The sequence below is a fragment of the Denticeps clupeoides genome, chromosome 2, assembly GCF_900700375.1.
Source record: "Denticeps clupeoides chromosome 2, fDenClu1.1, whole genome shotgun sequence".
Taxonomy (NCBI): Eukaryota; Metazoa; Chordata; class Actinopteri; order Clupeiformes; family Denticipitidae; genus Denticeps; species Denticeps clupeoides.
This window is the reverse complement of record NC_041708.1, coordinates 36,720,871-36,734,902: the sequence shown is the minus strand read 5'-3', so window position 1 is coordinate 36,734,902 and position 14,032 is coordinate 36,720,871. Positions and strand designations below refer to the sequence as shown.

At 46.0% G+C, this 14,032-nt stretch overlaps 2 protein-coding genes and 2 non-coding genes across 5 annotated transcripts in view; 1 reads left to right on the top strand and 3 right to left on the bottom strand.

Moving 5' to 3' along the window:
• Positions 1-5,243, bottom strand: part of tmx3b (thioredoxin related transmembrane protein 3b) — a 30,643-nt gene extending 25,400 nt beyond the window's left edge. Inside the window, exons 1-5 of the mRNA XM_028970508.1 lie at positions 5,153-5,243; positions 5,018-5,069; positions 4,387-4,426; positions 2,103-2,226; positions 1,673-1,718 (exon numbers count right to left, since the gene is read on the bottom strand). Coding sequence (XP_028826341.1) covers positions 1,673-1,718; positions 2,103-2,226; positions 4,387-4,426; positions 5,018-5,069; positions 5,153-5,189 — 299 coding nt within the window. The 5' untranslated portion in view covers positions 5,190-5,243. The remainder of the gene's footprint in view (positions 1-1,672; positions 1,719-2,102; positions 2,227-4,386; positions 4,427-5,017; positions 5,070-5,152) is intronic.
• Positions 5,244-5,513: 270 nt separating this feature from the next.
• On the bottom strand, positions 5,514-5,585 carry trnaa-ugc (transfer RNA alanine (anticodon UGC)). Its single transcript has one exon. It is a non-coding gene; the product is annotated as a tRNA-Ala (tRNA).
• A 198-nt stretch (positions 5,586-5,783) lies between these two features.
• On the top strand, positions 5,784-5,855 carry trnaa-ugc (transfer RNA alanine (anticodon UGC)). Its single transcript has one exon. It is a non-coding gene; the product is annotated as a tRNA-Ala (tRNA).
• A 724-nt stretch (positions 5,856-6,579) lies between these two features.
• On the bottom strand, positions 6,580-13,602 carry pxdc1b (PX domain containing 1b). Of its 2 annotated transcripts, XR_003747866.1 has the most exons (7): positions 13,553-13,602; positions 12,779-13,095; positions 9,166-9,257; positions 8,981-9,086; positions 8,764-8,875; positions 7,466-7,801; positions 6,580-7,236 (listed from the first exon to the last, which is right to left on the bottom strand). XR_003747866.1 is itself a non-coding variant. In XM_028968240.1 (6 exons), exons 2-6 carry the CDS (start codon positions 13,032-13,034, stop codon positions 7,678-7,680), a joined length of 690 nt encoding a protein of 229 aa, XP_028824073.1. In that variant the 5' UTR covers positions 13,035-13,095; positions 13,553-13,602; the 3' UTR covers positions 6,580-7,677. The 2 variants fall into 2 exon arrangements, 1 of the variants encoding a protein (XP_028824073.1); XM_028968240.1 differs by having other exon boundaries at positions 6,580-7,801.
• Between the last annotated feature and the right edge of the window lie 430 nt (positions 13,603-14,032).

The following is a 14,032-nucleotide window of genomic DNA, read 5'->3' as shown; positions in this document are numbered from 1 at the left end:
GGGCTTTTTAATTTGGTGATATTGTGTTATCTGATGGAATCAGATAGTTCTGCAGAGCTGGATCTCTCTCTCTCTCACACACAACACCAGACTGTCAATTTGGTGCTTTCATAAAGCTAATAAAAAATGCACAAACAGGGAATATTACTCCCCAAACCCCCAGATTATTCTTCGCCTTGCAAACAAGACGATGTTTCGTGTGACCCAGTGGGTAAATCAGAACAACACATAATCCCCGACGGTGACCTGGCTGAGGGTTCCGAACGTCCTCAGGCGTCACCTTCAGGGACCAAGCACTGAACGACTTTCATCACCTCCGTGCATACGGGCCGCTTCGCCGTTTACTCGTGTGTCATTGCAGCGGGTGCCTTTTACCGCTGGTTGTTTTTAGTGTTGTTCAGCAGGGGCAAGTTGAATTTTGGTTAGTTACGGTTTCTTATCGTTGAAGCAGGATGCCACACATACAAAGAAATTGTAAGGCCGCTAACAGACAAATACAGACTGTGGCGCATATATATATATATATATATATATGAATCTGCAAAAGAATAAATACATGCACATATTGTAAATAGGTGAGATTGTGGCACGTTTATTTAAATATTTTACTAATTAATAATGTGTATTTATTGGAAAGATTTGGTTTGGATGTCCATATTATGCATCACTCTGAGTTTCCATAAACTCAGAGCCCTGATCAGGCCTAAGAACATGCTAGGGAGTTAAGTGTGTGTGTGTTAGTGTTAGACTCGTCTGAATTACTTTTTAAACAAGTGAGTTTTCAAGTGTTTCTCAAAGGTGGAGCCGGGCAAGTTGTTCCACCAGCCAGGGACAACGAAGGAGAACAGAGTCGATTGGGGTCGAAGACCCTGTGAAGAGGGAATTTTTAGTCTCATTTCATTTGCAGAACTGAGAGGGCGTGCGGGAGTGTAGGTAGCTATTAGAGGGTTTATGTTCCACGTAAATGACAGACAGCATGTACTTTGCCTTCGAGACTCGTTTCTCTGCCCAAAGTGAAAGTGGAAGTGAAGCGATTGTCATTGTGAAACACTGCAGCACAGCACTTTTAACCACCACCCTGAGTGAACAGTGGGCGGCCATGACAGGCGATGGGGGAGCAGTGTGTGGGGACGGTGCTTTGCTCAGTGGCACCTCAGTGGGATTCAGCTCAGGATTCGAACCGGCAACCTTCTGATTACGGGGTGCTTCCTTAACCGCTAGGCCACCACTACCCCAGGCAAACAGAGTTTTTATACCGCAAAAAAAAAAAAGCCATTAATTTTTCATTCAGAGGCAGAACAGTTATATTGTGAGTCACTTCTCCACAAACTGAAGATCTGTGGTCCAGCAGAACCTGTCACCCTGTCTATACTTTGGTTTTGTAAATTAAAAGCATGTAAAAATTTGGTTAAAATCATTAAATTGTGACATATTGAGTATCGCTATAGAATTTTTAAGCCATATCGTGCAGATGGGAAGTAAATCCTTGTTCCTCAGGAGGAACCTTAACTGCATCATTCCCAGTCTGTAAAAATGTCCCGTATGACAACATCAACATACTACTCCACTGAATCCGTTGCAACATCTATCGCATCAATAATCCAGATACGTATATGAGCATAAAAGCATCCCCACACATTTTCTGACTGTCTGCAAGAAAACGAGTACTCACAGTTTAATGGTGGGGTATCCCCGCACTCCATACTCCGAAGCGATGCCTGCAAACAAACGACGGATTCATTTAGCGGCGGCAGTCCAAGCAGCGTTGCCTCGGAACGCCAGAACGAGGAAAAAATCGATCAGCTCTGTTGGTGGGTAAATTCTCCGAACATTTCAGCGCAACAGACACACATGCCTGCAAATGCCTGGCGCATTACCTCCTATGGGGTGGACTACGTTACCCATAATCCTTTGTTTTACGGTGCAAGGATTCTCACGCCTGAGCGTTTCTTTCGCCGGATTGAGGCGCCGGCAATCCCGTAGCCTCACCAAGGCCGTACGGTACTCGTGCGGCGACTGGCAACTTTAGGGCCCGTCGCGAGGATCCCTCCACGCCTGACCTCAAGCCGCCGTAATTACCAGAACACGAGCGAGATCCTCACCGGAGTACGCCGTGGCGTCCATCTTGCCCACGCGGACCGGAGAGCCCGAGCTCTTCAGCTCGGCGCCGACTTCGTGCCAAATTGGCTCCAGCTTTTTGCAGTAGCCGCACCACGGCGCGTAAAACTGCAACAAGGCACGTCAGTGAGGAGTGAGGGAACATCCAACCAATTAGGGTTATAACAGACGCAATTACAAAAACGTAGAATAAAAAAAGGACACAAATACACACATCAATGCATTAAAAACCTGACAAAATTCGTAATAATTCTTTAAATGCGTTACATGCATGTTATTATATTTACAGTGTAAAACACTTCTTTGTTGCGGGTAACTTTTTTGTAGCAAGTATTCAGGCTGATGCTAATGAACTGTCGTAACGCATCGTGACATTGCGACTCTTCCCGCACGCAGCCACGCCCCCCTCACAGTCAGTGGGAGGGGTTAAGGCTGAGAGCTGGGGGCGGGGTTACACATTAATAGTGTTGACAAAGGTTCCTGAACCTGATGCGTTAAAAAGCTTAATCGTTTTCTCGGATTATAATCTATTTAATACGCAACGCGGAGATCAGACTGCACCGTTCCGCTCTTTCACAACGTCAGATTAGGTGCTCATAACAAATAAAAGCGCAAATAACGGCATTCAAAGAACTGACCTAAAGTGTGAAATAATGGTAGGAGACCCACACATGACCTCTGCACTCTGGGGGAAAACATTCAGTTCCATGTGATTCGTTTGATTTAGGCTGCCCTAATTCCTCTGCGTAATTTCCAACAACACAATAAATTAATTCATCGTAATTAGTGCTGCACGATTAATCTAATCGCAATCGTAATCGCGATGTCAGTCTGTGCGATTACATGAACGCGAAAAGCTGCGATTTAAATGACTAGTACATGGATTGGATCGGCAACATATCCGATCCATTCTCTCAAAGTTTGCGCGCTGACTGAAGTCTCACTTCAGTCGGATGTGACTTATTTGGTCACATGACTTTCGATTCGGAGACATATGGATAGACGCCGCATGACGCGCTGCATCGTACGTCAACGTCGCCGCCATATTGCGATAGGCTCTGCTGTGGCGTGAAGCATATACATGTCTATGGAGAGAAGTGCATAAAAATGCCTCACTCTTGTGCTGCTTGGGGCTGTACAAACCGCTGTACGCTCCAAACCAGATCCCGGGGGATTACATTTCATAGGTAAGGCTGGACCATTGTTTTGAATATATTTGGCCATTGTAAAAATCCCGTTTTATAAGTCTTAACCTTAGCTAAGCTAGGCTAAGCTAGCGAAGCTATGCATTCCTGTGTTCAAGTCAGCCTCCAAACAACGTTTTGGCTAAACTTAGGCATTAACTATTTAGACTGTTAACTTAGCTGTTAACTTTTCTCAAACTTTGAAGGTTTCCTAAATAAATTCACCTCAGTTTACAAATATTAACCTTAGCTAAGCTAGAAAAGCTATGCATCCCTGTGTTCAATTCCAAACAACGTTTTTGTTAAAGGTAAGAACTATAATACGGGATTTTATAATGGCCAAATATAATCAAAACAGTTGTTTAGCCTTACCAGGGTTTGTCGTTCGACAGTAATGTAAAAGAGTTTTTTGTGATTTATTTAATTTTGTAGAATATTATATTTTGAAAGCACAGGGCATTTCAGGTTTTATAAGTAGTTTGTATGTATCACTTTGAAATTAAACATTTCACTATTAGTATGCGACTTTTCATATATGTATGATATACAAGCAAGTGTCCTTTATCATATCGCAATCGCATATCGCAATATTGATCTCAATAATCGCAATAGGTATTTTTCCCCAAATCATGCAGCCCTAATCGTAATTAAAACGTTATTTTGTATGGTAGTAGCCTAGTGGGTAAGACACTCGCCTATGAACCAGAAGACCCAGGTTCAAATCCCACTTACTACCATTGTGTCCCTGAGCAAGACACTTAACCCTGAGTTGCTCCAAGGGGGGACTGTCCCTGTAACTACTGATTGTAAATCGCTCTGGATAAGGGTGTCTGGTAAATGCTGTAAATGTAATATGCATGGTTTGAAGTAATGAAAAGGAATTGGGGCGGCCCAAGTTAATCACGTGGAACTGAATTATTTTTCCCAGTGCACCGAACGAACCCCGACATCCTGACCCCACCCACCTTTCTTCTGCATGAAAAGCCCACACACAGCAACAAATCCGGGCTTCCGCAAGGGATGAACTCTGTTGTGTGTGTGCGTGTGTGCGTGTGTGTGTGTGAAAGAGAGAGAGCACACTCACGTCCACTAGCCACACATCATCCATTCGGCTATCTTTAAACCTGCAGGAGCAAAAAAGGGAGATATTATTAGAAAAACAGCTTCAGGGGCTGGACGTTACTTTACAACCAGTAAATAACAAGCTGGCAAACATTTATTTCTTATACAGCCCATAATCACATACAGTATGTCTCAATGGGCTCGAGAGGCGGTGCATATTCCCTTTATTTCATAAAGGGTATATGCAGTGGTGGCCTAGTGGTTAAGGAAGCGGCCCCGTAATCAGAAGGTTGCTGGTTCGAATCCGATCTGCCAAGGTACCACTGAGGTGCCACTGAGCAAAAGCACCGTCCCCACACACTGCTCCCTGGGCGCCTGTCATGGCTGCTCACATGCAGAGGACAAATTTCACTGTGTGCACTGTGTGCTGTGCTGCTGTGTATCACGTGTGACAATCACTTCACTTTCATCTGAAGAGAATGTGAAGAGTGTGCCAGGTTTCGCCTCGTCTGCATCTCATCTAGCTTCCATGGTCTACCAAGGCCACGCCACGGGGCCAGAGCCCACGGGCTGCCCACGGCCGGCCCGGCACATCTCACAATCTCGGGGGAAAGTGGCGTCTCACGCATCCATCCGGCCCGCGCACCACTTACGTGTCGTCCAGGTCCTCGACGTGGGCCAGCACCCCGGAGCTCAGCAGGAACACTGCGGGGGGGAAAGGAGAAGCGCAGGCGGTGAGACGTCGCGACTCTCCCCGGACAGCCGGCGGCGACACAGCGACGGCTTACCTGCACGAATCAGGCCGCCTCTCGCCCCCGCTGCCATCTTTCCGAGCGCGGATCGCCGAGCAGGAACCAGAGGAAGCGGCGCCGCGGCCACGGCGCATGCGCGGCTCCCGCCGAGGGCGGCTCGGAAAACGCGGAGCCGGAGCCCGGAATCCGGAGCCGGAGCCCGGGACTTTTTCCAACGTTCGCCATGAAAAATAGATCTAACGACAACTACATAGATAAATACGTGTTAGCTTAACAGCTATTATTGTGTTTTTTTATTGTTAATTGACGACACTGTTATACTTTTCAGCTTTTTAAAACCTATTCTGTTGTACGTTGTGGACATTTGGGGGAAAGCTGTTTGTTTAAAAAAAAGTTGTGGAGATGCCGGGGATTGAACCCGGGGCCTCATACATGCAAAGCATGCGCTCTACCACTGAGCTACATCCCCGCCATGCCTCGTAAAGCATCACATGGTACAGATTCGACACGATACAATACGTGTATGTAGTTTTTTTTTAAAAATATATTTAAAAACTACATACACGCATTGTATCGTGTCGAATCTGTGCCATGTAATATTTAAAAACTACATACACGTATTGTATCGTGTCGAATCTGTGCCATGTGATGCTCCTCGAGGCATGGCGGGGATGTAGCTCAGTGGTAGAGCGCATGCTTTGCATGTATGAGGCCCCGGGTTCAATCCCCGGCATCTCCACAACCTTTTTATATATACTATAATACAAACCTCATGTGTAAACTATTATATAAACGTCATTTATACAGTTAAAAAATCTAAATAAATTACAAGCTCACATCTTCAGCGTGTAATTATTTAATTCTACTTTACTTTCTTCTTCCCTTTAAATTTTTTATTTTTTTTCCAATTCATATAACTTCGTACTAGACATGGTGGTGTATGTAACAAATAAGAATTTTGTTTTGAATCTAAATTTCAAGAAATGTGCTAATTTTATGAGCCACTACTACGGAATACGTGAACTGCGATCTCAACTGTTCATATTTGTCATTCCAAAAAATTAATATATGAACTAAATATGAAAATAAATATGAACAGTTGAGATCGCAGTTCACGTATTCCGCAGTAGTGGCTCATAAAACTAGCACATTTCTTCAAAAAAATATATATATATATGTGTGTGTGTGTGTGTGTATGACAAAATTATTTCTGCTTCTATTCCAAACCATAATATTTGTTAAAGCTGCCTGTTCATTTCTGTAGATTTTCTCATCTTCTAGTTTGCTAAACGACACTGTTCTAGTTCTAGTATTACTTGTCTATAAATATAATGCCACAAAAATATATTCTTGTTTCAGAATAGTTCATGATGCGTTACCTGCTGCGGCCATTAGGTGGCGTATTCTCATTAAAAAGCAAATCTGCAGATTTGTTCAAATTTCATAAACACAAAACGCTCTGATAAAAAATATAAAAGTGTTTATTAGAAGATGCTTGCACATAATTATTACAGTTCATGCCAATCATTCATAATGATCACAGAACATAAGCATTTACATACATTTTAATAAAATGATACTTAAAAGCGCGATCCTATGATTTAAACATAAAAATGACACTTAGTGACATGAACGCATACCTCTGGCAAAATGTTAATTTGGCTTGAAGATGAGAGCGAAAACTTCATCTGAACGCTGCGTCCAGAAACGTGAAAAAAGTGGAGTCACGAGGCCTTCTGCAGTTCTGCTAAGCAAGCATGACGGTCTGGATGGAAAGGTGCTGCTCCCACAAAGCCATCTCAGATGAGCCCCGTTCCACACGGCCGGCGTCCCTTCATTTCGGCACTTTCAGGGCAGCGGAAAAAGCACAATGCACATGACTATTCACCAAATCCACAGCGGCACAAGGCTCCGATTGTTCGGAGACGTGTTTCCGCCTTTAAAGGCGAGAGAAGAGAAAGGAAAAGTGCTGCTGTATGGAACGTATGGGCGTGGAAATGAATGAACAGGGCCCTGACGTCCCATCATCTCATGTAAACCCACGTCCTCCTGTCTCGGCCACGTTTATTACGTCTCCTGCAGTGGGAAGCTGATGGTGGCGTTGCGCCGGATGCTCCTGACTTTGTTAAAACAGAAGAAGAAGGGATTCAACACAGTTACATTTCCTACGATGCATCTCGTCCCAGCAGACTCCATCGTAGGAAATAAAAAATGTCGTATGATTGAGCTTTAATGCATGAGAGGGAGTTCTATTAAGCAGTTCCTATCGTTTTATTCAACAAAACTGTACTTTAATCCACGTGTCATCAGAATGTGGTAAAATTCCACTGGGTTCCGCATGAAAAGCACCTCAGGTCGTTACCCTGAAGACCGGGTTCCTCAAGCAGCTCTTCTGCCTGGTCCTCAGTCTGAATGGCTGAAGAAGCGCCTCACTCGTTGAGCCTACGGTGACTGCATCTCCACATCTGGAGGACACCAGCACGCTAAAAACGTTCAACGGAGAACTGGTCATGCCACGGGCGAAGGAAGAGGACCCGGTTGAACACCGTCCATGCTGCTCATCACTCCAGGATGTCCGTCTCGAAGGGGACCAGGTGGTAGTAAGACAGGTTGGTCACGTATGCGTCGGAGTCTTCATCGCTCGCTTCGGGGTCCAGGGACAACACCTCGCCACCATCATCATACCTGCAAAAAAAACGCAAGGTGGACGGAATCCCAGAATTCACCTGGCATCTTCTGATTCGTTTTACTTTTGTCAACGAAATTTACGACGAAATATCAATGAGCCGTTTTAACGTGATGAAGTTGAGACGAGACGTAAATGCTGGTCATGTGACCATGACAATAATGTAATACATCATGTAACATTGATGAATAAAAACAAGACGAAATACACTTTACTAAAATGTCTCTTCATTGTCAGACGAGACGTTATTTCCTCTCGGTTTCTGTTTCCTGTATCTGCTCGCTCAGGTGACGTCACTTCCATTTCTAGATACTTTCAGGAGAAGAAATGTGTGTCGAAAAACATGGAACAAATCAGAGCGACTTACATGTTCCGCTGTCAACAGGCTCCAGCGTGACATTTTCATAAAACTAAAATGAGTCTCGACAGGACTAAGACTAATAAAGAGTAAAATGACAGCTGAACTGAAACTAAAAAACAACTATTCCTGGACCTTTGTCCTAATGTCACTCCTGGTGAGGTGACATTACAATGACTTCAGTGTTTTCAGGGTCAGTAACCCAGAAACTTTGCAGCATTTACCCGATGCTCTTATCCAGAGCGACTTACAGTCAGTAGTTACAGGGACAGTCCCCCTGGAGACACTCAGGGTTAAGTGTCCTGCTCAGGGACACGATGGTATTAAGTGGGATTTGAACCTGGGTCTTCTGGTTCATAGGCGAGTGTTTTACCCACTAGGCTACTACTACCCACCCAACTAGACAAGCTGTCTCGAGGGACACCGACGCCTCTGAAGGCTCGAAGCTCGAGGCTGGAGGGATCTGGACGACACCCTCTGCTTCCTACTCACACAACCCCGGGAAGGAAGTAGATTTCAGCTATTTCCTGTGCAGGACGAACACGCTGGATCTCAAGGAATTCGTTTCCCCATCCTACGTGACGTAAGGACGTCCGCACTCACGAGAGTTCGGCGGAGTCGGTGGACGAGGGTCTCTCTTTCTCCTGAGGGATTCTCTCATCAAACACGATCGTCTCAGTGTTGGCCAAGCAGAATCCATTCGATCTCATAATCTCTGTAAAAATATACGGATCATCTCACATCAATTTTGTCCCACAGACCCCAAGTCAGTGGCTGACTGAGCAACGTGTCCCGTTTCCATGCTGAGGTCACGACTCACCGGAAATCTTGAAACAAGGCTGGATCTTGTGGACGTTATCGTTTCTCAGCGCCTGGTCGAGAGGCGAGCGTTCAAAGAACGTCAGTACGACCTCTGACCTGGAGAACTGGAAGAGGAGACAAACCAGCGGTCAGCATTGCGGGAAAATGTGGACCTGCAGACGCGGACAGAGGTGAGGAGCGTACCTTCCAGGGCATGCTGATGACGTTCTTCAGCAACCGCTCAACCTCGTTCAGCTTCATCTCAACGTCGCTGGCCTCCTTAATCTTCACAAGACCTTCGAGCAAAAAAAAAAAAGTGAAACTTTATTGTCATTGTGAAACACTGCAGCGCAGTGAAACGTGTCCTCTGTATTAAGCCACCGCCCTTGGTGAGCAGCGGGCAGTCAAGACAAGGTGATTCGAACCCACAACCCTTCGGTTACGAGTCTTTTTCTTCCCTGTGATATCAACATCATATTTTCAACAAAAAAAAAAACCCTCAAAACTGTAAAATTGTGTTTTTCAGATTTTAGGAACCACTGCAGTTGAAATGTTGAGAACTTCCCTCATGTCCACCATCATTTCATGAAACTGTTAAAAATACATAGAGAAATATTGTTATATATATATATTGTTTTTCCTTATGAGATTCTTCAAAATAGCGCTCACACATATATATATATATATATATATATATATACAGAGAGAGAGAGAGAGAGAGCCGTTTTTAATTCTGGATGTTCTCTGAATTTACATGACATTGCATCAGCAAAGGTCGTTTTATTAATCCACTGGCAAGAAAAATCCATCCATACTCATTTATCAATATTAGAGAAAACACACATCCAACACATCCGTCCGCAAGATCCAACCTCGTTTCAAAATTCGTGACCTGAGCATGTACGTTTCCATGGAAACAGGACACGTTGCTCAATCAGCCACTGACAAATTGCCCAATGTGCCTGTAAAATTTTAACGTGCATTGTTGATACATATTTCATTAAGTGAGCTATTATGTAAATTATGCCGGGAAAATTCCCCATTCGGAGCATGGAGCCGTATCCCCGCCGTTCGCTGAATGGAGGCTGCTGGTGGAGACTAAATGTCAAGACGCCGAGACCCAGACGGGAGAATAATGTTTTCCAGGCGCCACCCAGAGCTGGTGGCCACTGTGACCTTTATGAGGTCAGAAGAAGCGCTGACAGATCAAAATACAAGTGGCCACTTTTATAAAGTTATTTAAGTTGGTTTCTGAGGAATGCCATGTAAGGAAGATGGGATCGCTGCTGCTCCCCACGCAGGTCACCAGGCCGAACCCAGAACGTTGTGGTCATGCTGAAGAGGACGATGACGATGTTCACGCTGTTCTGAATCACGTTTCACACACACACACACACACATAAGGAGAGCACACAGCTCTAATGACAGTGGCGCGCCTCAACTATGTCCCACACCGATGACATCACATGGAGAGCAGTGGGGTCGACATTAGGTCATTAAATCTTCTCCTCAAAAGGCCTCTGTTCCCCGAAAGCCAGACGTCCCACTTCTGTTATTTACTGTTGTCAGCTGACCACAGCCACACTTATACAAACAGTTTCATCTGGAAAGGTGACCGAGTCAAATGTTCATGACCATGGCTGACCATAAATCCAGCACCTGGAACTAGTTAAATATCACGAGGGCAGATCCTCACCGGCACTGTTATCAGAATGTCTCTGGAAAGGCACAAGATGTCTCCTCTGATAACCCGCCGTGAGCAGCAGGCACTCAGGAATTCCAAAACAGGATCGGGGGGCTGGACGCACTGTCCTCAGTTACGGGATCTTCTCGAAAAATCGAACAAAGGAACCCAAACACAGAAACGCAGCAATTCATCTGCGGGCTGGACTTCCTGTGGAAGAGGCAACTTCCTGTGTGGACTTCCTCTGAGCCAGGGGAAGGAAAACATTCAGCGTTTTTTTTGTACGTAAAGTGAAGATGTTATCCGATCCGTCAGTGGCCTTTAAAAACAGGTTGATCGTCTCGTCTGGAACACGAAAAAGAGACATTCTTCTGAATGCATGCATGCACCATTATAATCCGCTACAGATGAAGAAGCACGTTTCGGCCAGGAGGAAACATCTTGAAGAATCTGACACGGGAGACATTTAATGATAAAAAATAAAGTCTGTTTTGCTCATCTTAACCTCCTTGCCATGAATACGCATCTTCGTGAGTTGGCCATTATCGCAAGTGAAGTTCTCAGCACAGGAACCCGTTCAGGACTGGAAAACCATCCTCACTGTCTTACCTAAGGTGGTCCACGGAAGAAAAGCAAAGTCTCAAATACGTAACGTTTCACCTCCTCCACCGCCTCCTCATTATGCACCGTGCTCCTCATCTCTGAAGAACAGGTCAGGTGAGTGAGAAGGTCCATGCTCTCCAGCAATAACATTCAGACCAAGACGATGCTGAAACACCTGATGCCAGAGGGGATGAAGTGAACTAGCAAGGTGCTGATTGGATTGTTCTAGTGCATAGTGAGTCTATGAACACCACAGACAGATCTTTACATCTTTGTTTGATATCTCCTAGCAACCAGCACCAAAACGAGTTATTTTGGGATTGCACACAGGCTTCCTCTAAAACATCACTTCCTTCTTCATCTTCTGGTCCCAGGTCAGGCCACGCGAGGGCCGACTCTCCCTGTGTCAATCTCCAGCACTGCCATCAGGCTGGAAAAGTTGCTGAGCGCCTGACCCCGGTTGCGTAGCAGGACAAGAAGAGCCGCGGAGCAAAGAATGGCACCCCACCCGGCTGTCCAGCAGCTCCTCGGCCGGAAAATCTCACGTCGGTGACAGCTGAAGGGACGCAGATGACCCATCGATCTGACGAGGGTGACCGAGAGTTAATGTTTAACACGGGAGCCGGGGTGGGGAGAGGTTCATCTGCAGGCACACACACTCGTCACATGACAAACGAAGAGAGAGACTTTCAGGAAGGAGAAGGAGAAGAAAGTGAGTCAGTGAATCACGTGTCTGGGTCCGTGTCTGCACCAGGTTAAAGGGAAGCGAGGGGCTGGGTTTGTCGGGTTCCGTTTTCCGGAGCACCATATCTGGAATATATTGATTCACCCGGACCGATCCCTGGTATATCTTTACACGGAATTCAGTATGTACTCCAGCATACGGACGTAGTCAAACTTATACCTGAGCAGCGTCTACGTACAACTTTAGAAAAAGGAACCCGTCTGTGTGGATGTCATTGAACACTGTACTATGAATATAAATAGTAAAAAAAAAAGCATTGCGTTCTTGCTGTGTGTTCACTGGTCATGTAAATCAGCTTTAAAAACCAACACCTTTTGACCATTCAGCCAGGAAAGTATCTAAGGACTTGGTTCTCGAACTGTAGTATTCCGGCTTTCTCCGGCGGTGCCGGTCAGCAGCAATATTATTAGCATTTAGATTATTACCCAGTTTTTTCCATCATGAAAAGCTTGAGAAGCACCGTTCTAACGTAATTGCGAAGTGACATAATGGGACATTCGACTAAGTTCCTTCACACGAACTTCGCAGCGCAACGTTGCGGCGCCGCGATGCCCTCGTCGTCCGACAGGGGGCGCGTTTCATCGCTCTAAAAGATTTATGACAGAAATTACAGACGTTTTCTGTCGTGCCACAGTCGTCTCTACTGCTGCTTTTTGTGGAGTTATTACATTTCAGACTGGAAAAAAAAACAAGTATTTGTGGAATTGCGTAAGAAACGTGCCTCGCCTTTATCTGGTTTTATTTAAAAAAAGATGACATTGTTGAGCAACACCACGTTTACTGACCCTCGATCAGAGGAGACGTGGACAGGTCCCGCCTGTCCTCGGGGAAGCAGTCCAGCAGCCGCTGGAGCAGCCTGCCCAGGTCCGAGCAGCTCCGGTGCAGGTAGAGGACGTTGCGGTCCGACCACTCGGCGCGGACCTCGTAGAACTCCTCTTCCTCGCCGCGCCGGCTGATGATGAGGCGGCGCACCCCGTTCACCCAGCAGCCCTTCACGAACATGTTGACCAGCGACGTGCCCTCGAACACGGCCGACGCCATCCCGCATCCTGGAGGGGTCGAGAACGAGTCGCGCCGTCCAAACTTTCCGGAAACTTCCAGACTTCCAAAAAAAAAAAAAAAAAACAACCAGAACTTTCTATAAAATCGTGTCCCAGAGACTGGAAACCACTTCTGTGTTCCGCGGGTTCCACGCCATTACTGGAATCTGTCCCCCTGTCCCGGCCCCCGTCCCCCGTCCCGCTGCTGGGACTATGCGCGGAATGCGGCTCTCCGGCGGGGAGGGAAGTTCGCTGTGACGCGCCGTCCTCCAGATATAGAAGCTGCGTCAGACCGAACCGCAGGTTTCGTGATCTAATAACCGGCGAGCAAGACGGTTTAATGCGTCTCTGCTAAACGATTCGCTTATTCCCTAAACTCTACAACTCATACAGAACGCAGCAGCACGACTGACCTTCAACCTTCCCAAGTTCTCCCACACCACCCCTCTACTACCACGCATCAGGTTCAAAATACTGATGCTGGCCTACAAAGCCAAACATGGAGCAGCACCATCCTACCTCACAGCCCTTATTACACCTCGCACTGCACCTCGTATACTCCGAGCCTCCAGTACTGCTCGCCTGGTCCCTCCATCTCTGAAGGTAAAAGGAAGACGCTCATCTAGACTCTTCTCCGTCTTGGCCCCTCGGTGGTGGAATGAACTTCCCCTGGAGGTCAGAACAGCTCAGTCACTGAGTATCTTCAAACGACAGCTCAAGACCTTCCTCTTTAAAGAATATTTAGATGAACTTGTAAACTTCTTATTGTTTGACTTCTGTATAGAAGCTACAACAGAGTGAATAAAAAGATTGTATTCATAGTTGGGGGTCCTAGTGAACCAGAGCTGATCACTTCATCCATGGTAACATGGAAGCACGTTGTAAGTCGCTCTGGATAAGGGCGTCTGCCAAATGCCTTAAATGTAAATGTGAATGGTAGGACAGTCTTATTTACACTGACCTTTAAAGGCACAACATGTAGGGTGGTGGCAGTAGAAG

Bases quoted from the DNA above. Each gene is read 5' to 3' on its own strand.
- pxdc1b (XM_028968240.1), bottom strand. From the start codon at position 13,034: ATGGCGTCGGCCGTGTTCGAGGGCACGTCGCTGGTCAACATGTTCGTG. The intron at 9,087-9,165 runs GTACGCTCCTCA...CTCCTCTTCCAG, and splicing joins TCATCAGCATGCCCTGGAAG to TTCTCCAGGTCAGAGGTCGT. The intron at 8,876-8,980 runs GTGAGTCGTGAC...ATATTTTTACAG, and splicing joins GCCTTGTTTCAAGATTTCCG to AGATTATGAGATCGAATGGA.